At 38.7% G+C, this 6000-nt stretch overlaps 1 protein-coding gene across 3 annotated transcripts in view; it reads right to left on the bottom strand.

The window, feature by feature from the left end:
- kdm5c (lysine demethylase 5C) overlaps positions 1-6000 on the bottom strand; it is a 29143-nt gene extending 23143 nt beyond the window's left edge. For 2 of the 3 annotated variants that reach the window (XM_061735236.1, XM_061735234.1), the window contains exons 1-6: positions 5660-6000; positions 3063-3210; positions 1975-2052; positions 1714-1836; positions 1439-1609; positions 1182-1316 (exon numbers count right to left, since the gene is read on the bottom strand). In XM_061735236.1, coding sequence (XP_061591220.1) covers positions 1182-1316; positions 1439-1609; positions 1714-1836; positions 1975-2052; positions 3063-3206 — 651 coding nt within the window. In that variant the 5' untranslated portion in view covers positions 3207-3210; positions 5660-6000. Of the gene's footprint in view, positions 1-1181; positions 1317-1438; positions 1610-1713; positions 1837-1974; positions 2053-3062; positions 3211-5118; positions 5139-5659 lie in introns of those variants that run through there. The other variant, XM_061735235.1, reaches the window with a different exon arrangement.

Genomic DNA, 6000 nt, shown 5'->3' on the forward strand with positions numbered 1-6000 from the left:
TTGTATGACTACTGTATCAGTCTGTTAGTTCTTACAAAGTTTGAAACAATAATGATAATAAAGCCAGATGTGACAAAACAATGTAAAAGTAAGACATGGGGGAAATGAGACAGATCCTCTCCTCTTTCACATCAACGGTTTAACTTATCATGGTATAAAAAAAAAAAAAAAATACAAAATGCATCATGTAGTCCTCACCAGGTCAGACAAGTACATTTTCTGTTGAACAATAATTAGTTCCAATTGAAGCGTTCCAATTGGCCATGCCTAGTCTAGATCTTAACCTGAATAAAATACTCTGTTCTGGCCTTAAAGAGAGTTGTGAATAACCAAATGGACACCAAATTCAGTGAAGTAAAGCAACATTAAGAAGTTTTGATCAAAATTCCTCCGAAATGTTGTGAGAGACTGATGTCAAACAGAAACCAATGAGTTTGAAGTTTTTTGCTGTTAAAGGAGGTTCTACGTCCTAGTGAAACAAGGGGTGTACTTAACCTTTATGACATAGGTCAACTTCATCACTGACACCATCACTTTATCCTATTTCATATGTTTGTTTAAATCCTGTCATAATCAAGACTTCTTTACTTGCGGCCAAAAAGTTCTTGTATGCGGTCACCTTTGATCACCATATTCTATTAAAAAAATGGTTTAATCTTGGAAATCAAGTGAAAATGTGAAACAAGTTTTAAGAAAATACCTTCAAAGCATGATCACATGCGTGGGGACATTAAAAGAAGCAGATGTTTTGTTTTCCATTCCAACATAAATATACACCATAGTCTGTATTTCAATTATCGGAACATCAATTTATTTTTTGACGGGATTCTGACTATTAAGTACGGCAATAAAGACACAGTATGATCATTGGGAAATGGATTTTGATTTTTACCGTCTTGAGGGAAATCTCTGATGTTAAAATAAAAGCCCAAATGCCAGATACTTAGATTTGTGTGTTAACATAGTGCCACTATTGAATCAAATTTCTCTTCAGACAGACCAAATTCATGAAATATGTCAATATGCAACTAGGAAAATCATTTTCTCCCTGATGAAATAATTGTATAAGATTGATTTTAAGTAGCAAGGTATATTTAGAAATACAGTTCCATACAAGGCTATTGACCACAGAGGTATGCAAATATAGTGAAAGACAGGTAAGGACAGATACTGGCACTTACGTCAGGCTGGCACCGGTTTGCTCGGCGTCCATAACTGCTCATTTTGGATGGCTGCACAGACTGTCGCAGTGGGATGGAGTGAGGCTTATATTCTTTATCCACTTCTTCACCATCATAGTGCTTTGGCTTGCAAGACTAAAAGTTATGCAAAAATAAATAAGAAGTTCATGTGAAAACATTTCTAAAACTACAGTAAAAGACTTAAAAAGCATAATCTTTCTACTATAGTGAACACAATTCTTTTTTTGTTTCAATACCGGAAGACTGGCGCCAGACTGAAACATTTCAAATGGGTAGACGATCCTCTCATAGTGGGAGCGCAGCAGAGAGCCAATGTTTTTGCCTGGAGGGTAGCCGAGCCGCTGGGCTACACGAGCCCACCGCCGCTCCTTACACACCATCTCAAAACCTCCTTCATCTGTCACCACCTACAACACACATTTATATTAGTTACCATTTTAGAAAATGAAAAGTAACATACATGTTTTCATAAAGCATTTTCAGTAAAGAAAAAGTTGTTTTTGTGACTCACTTTTGACAGGCTGAAGAGATCCACAATGCGCCTTTCAATGTGTGGGATTTTTAAAGAGGATCCCTGAATCTCCCAAAATCTGGCAATACGGTCCAAATAATTGAGCTTCACTCTGGTCTCAGCCTAAAATGAGATAATCAATTACCACTTATTACTATAGACTGCTTTACATCATATGAAACTTGACGTCAAGTACTAATTGTGAAGGATTTAGAAAAAACTAAAGAAAAGCGAGAACAAACAAACAAAAACAAAACTAACCTCTAACTCATTAAGTCTCTGGATGCGAGGTGTGAAGTGGAAGTTATCCAGCTCCACAGAAAATGGTGGCTGCCAGTCCTATTTGGGATCAAAGACATGAAATTAAAACATGTAATGCTACAAAAACATATTTACTTGATTTTCAAAAAGCCTTATGAGGATGAAATACAAACACTTGTTACACATGTATGTACGTTGTTTGCCAATTGGACAGGAACATCCATGTTGCATGGACCCATAAACTCTCCTCAATTAAAGTAACAAGTACACGCAGGGTCCAAATTTACAGATTATGAGGTGCTAAGAACTTCACAGCGCTCTCTTGAGCAGAGTAGAGTACAGAATTGGAAAAAATCCTAAAAGATATCCACATTATTTTCCAGCGCAGCTGCAACAGTCCTGTGCATGCTTGATACATGAGCTTATCAGGCAGACATTTCCAACTTACTTTGCATATGAAATTAAACCTTGTTTTACCACCGTTAACGCACGTAATACTTGTCAAAGAAACCATGTGTTTTGAATTTTACCTTTTGATCTGCTAGGACATGAGACCATAATAAATTGTATTCTTTTTTTAAGGAAATTATATTGGCTAAAAATCAAAAATGTAATGGGGTGTTTGAAACAACAATAATAATAATAATATATTTTTTTTTTTTAATAAAATCAAAGATTTAATAATTAGGCTCAATCTTCCAACCCTAGTTTGGAGATTGTGTTTCCGTTCAGGTTAGTGAAGTGGGAGGAGTCTTCCAGAAAAAAACCCATAGGTCAGGATTACTCTTTAGTGAGCAGTAAAAATGGATGAAACATAGTACTTCCTTCACATAAAAAAAAAAAAAAATGTATACATGTAAATCTGACAGTCGTCAGAACTAACCAAATTATTTTATCATTAATGATCCAATTAATTCTCATCATCATTTATTTTAACTCATGACCATGATCACATGGTATGGAGCACAATTCTGCAAAATACAATTTACCAATAAAAGCACAAAACAGGAGTAAGTTTTCAGAATAAGGTTGTAAAGCCTGCTAACTCAAAAACATCTGCAAAAATAACACAACTAGCAAGTATTTACCGGTGGAGGTCGAATTTTACAGATTCCAGACTTCTCTGCAATCGGACGTATCTTTGCGATATAGCCCAACGGATCTTGAAACTCCTCCCATGTTGGCTCAAAAACGGGACACTCCGGAGGAGGAATAAACTCTTCCCCTTCCATTTCCCTGTTAAAAAGAAGAAGAAAAATTAAAATAAGTTCATGAACTGTATCACACTCACTATTTGGCATACTTTAATGTACATAACAAGGCAGAATTGACTTTAAGGGTATCCGTTGATTTACAGGGTACGATACAAAAGTCTTTTGCTGGAACGATACAAAGTACACAGACAAATAACAGTAAAATTAATTTGCAAAGGCTCAGGTACTGTAAGAATTTTGCCATGTCAAGCCGGGAATTCACCTTAAATTCTATGATGCCCAAACAAGATGAACATGCAAGTAAACAAAAGGCATTTTAGAAAGTTATTACAAAACGTTACTTCATTTGTTCGGTCTCACCAAGTCATTACTTATTTCGTCTCCTGTCAACTTCGACTTTATAAAGTTAGTTCCTCAAAATATTTCCTTGTTTATACTTTCGTATAAGTCAATAGAACAGTCAATAATAAGAGTCATGGGGATCCTGGGAAGGCTTTTTTTGTCCTCAAAACCCCTCCCCCAACAGTAGATAAAACAAATCCCATACTGTGGTAAATCAAGGCCCATTTTGGGATATTTCCTGTGATGCTTTTAGGCATGATACAAAAACTATGCAAGTCTCTGCTTGTAATTACTTGAGCTGACTGAAAACATTCTGGATCACAACATCTTCCATTCACCTGAACTAAATAAACAACAAACAAGGAAGTGTTTTTAATCACGAGTTTCTACTTACTCTTTCTGTTATGGTTTATCTCAAGGGATTCCTCTAACAATTTATGACACACTGCATTTTTTTTACGAGAATATATTTGCTTTAAACTTCATGGATTTAGTTATGAAGACAAATACATCTCCACTGTGGGCCCAATGTATCTCCTTACCAAGGAAAACACACTTCAAGTCATAACTCACAATTATTTAAGTCATGATGATCAACAAAGATGTCATGATCATACTTTACTAATTTTGGAGAACAATAAAAATCTAATTAGTTAAAAACAGAAAAAGCAACTGAGGTATTTTTGTACAAATATACCCACAAAGCACTTGAAAGATCCTTAGTGTTTGTTTGTCTGGTGCACCATGAGAAAACCAGTGAAATAAAAGCTTGTATTAACTGATTCTATTACATCATGCACAATGTTTTCCGGCCGAAGGCACACTTCTCTCAAACCACAAAGGCAGGAGAGAAATGCACCTGGTGGTCATGGATCCAGCCGTATTTATACTAAAAAGGGAGGTGTTTTTTGTACGTGAACCCCATCTGCCAAACATACCAATCTTCAGTGTACCTGTTTATGGCCCGTTTATTTTTTACTTTGGATGTAAACCCAGATAACAGATAAGACCCATCAGTGTTAAAATATCTGTTTCTCTCCATTGTCTTCACTTAACGAAGAGTAAATATCTGAACTAAAGCCTGAAAATAGAGAAAACAGTCGAGCCACAGCTGAACTGAATAGGAGATAACTTTGCAACTAGAGAAAAAACCACCAGTGTAGAATCTTGTAGAAAAAAAAACCCTTCAAACTCTTAAAACAATTTCCTGAAATCCTAACACACTACACACAATACTTTATAATATTTGGACGTGCAATAGAAGTTTTGAAAATCGTCATTAGGAAAAGCATGTGCCATTAGAAGCCGTTTCAATAACAGTTATCAAACCCATCTGATGATCCTCAGGCCTCGGGACAGACAATGGCGAGCAGCAGTGAACCCTGAGGAATTAAAAGGCCAGAAAGGCACGTCTTTGGCCTGCGTCTGTCCATACTACTAAAATACTTCTGGAGATGGGATACCCTCAGTGATTACAATCTAAATATAGATGTAAAACAGCCTCTTGAAATTATAAACGGATGTTTATTGACATTAGCTACAAAAACTTGGGACATTGCGAAAAAAAAAAAAACCACCCTATCCTTACCTTTAGCGACAGCTTTATACAGGGAATGGATAATTGAGTAAATACATCCAATATAATAACTAATAGTGAGCTGCCATTGGTGTTGGTTGTGTTATTAGTGAGTGTTGTTGGTGTGTCCAGGCTGTGGTAGCAGTGAGGCCTCGCAGCAGCAGCTCAGCTAACGAGCCCCGACTAACAGACTAGTGTTGGGATGATTTATGGTTCTGCGTTCAATCGACGCAGAACCTACGCCGTAGCCGCGATCCCTACGGCGTAAACCTGAATTATGGTTCCGCGTTGAATCGACGCAGACCCTACGCCGTAAGCCTGATTTATAGTTCCGCGTTAAATCGACGCAGAGCCTACGGCGTAGGGTACGCGGCGGCGCACCGCTCTGCGTTGGTGTGACGCGGAACCATAAATCACCCGGCGTAAGCTCTACGTCAACTCAACGCGGAACCATAACTCAGGCTTTCCACCAGCTACCCACAACCATGCCAAGATACCACACAGAAAGCCCGTCATTTGTCGCCATGTTGGCAGTAATTGCCCCGTGACTGACCCAGAGCCCCCTCGCTGTCCCGGGGGTCGGAGGGTAGACGGGGTGCGGAGCGCTCTCTCTCCTCCCTGGGTGTTGTGACGGGACCGAGCAGCAGCTCCGCCGCGGTGCCTGCTCCGCTGGGCCGGCAGCACTACCCAACCGTCGCTCAGCTTTCACTTATCCAACACGCACCGCAGCCCCGGTTAAAACACACGGGCTGGATACATCCGTAGCTGGTTGTTGTTTCAACGCTGAACGAGAGTCCCGGAGTTCCTCGGCTGTGTCGTCATTAATTATTTTCCGAGTAACATCATCACTCTTTTCAGGCCAGCCTATCTTTCTTGACGAGACGCCATCTTAGT

This window comes from Cololabis saira, chromosome 12, assembly GCF_033807715.1.
Source record: "Cololabis saira isolate AMF1-May2022 chromosome 12, fColSai1.1, whole genome shotgun sequence".
Taxonomy (NCBI): Eukaryota; Metazoa; Chordata; class Actinopteri; order Beloniformes; family Belonidae; genus Cololabis; species Cololabis saira.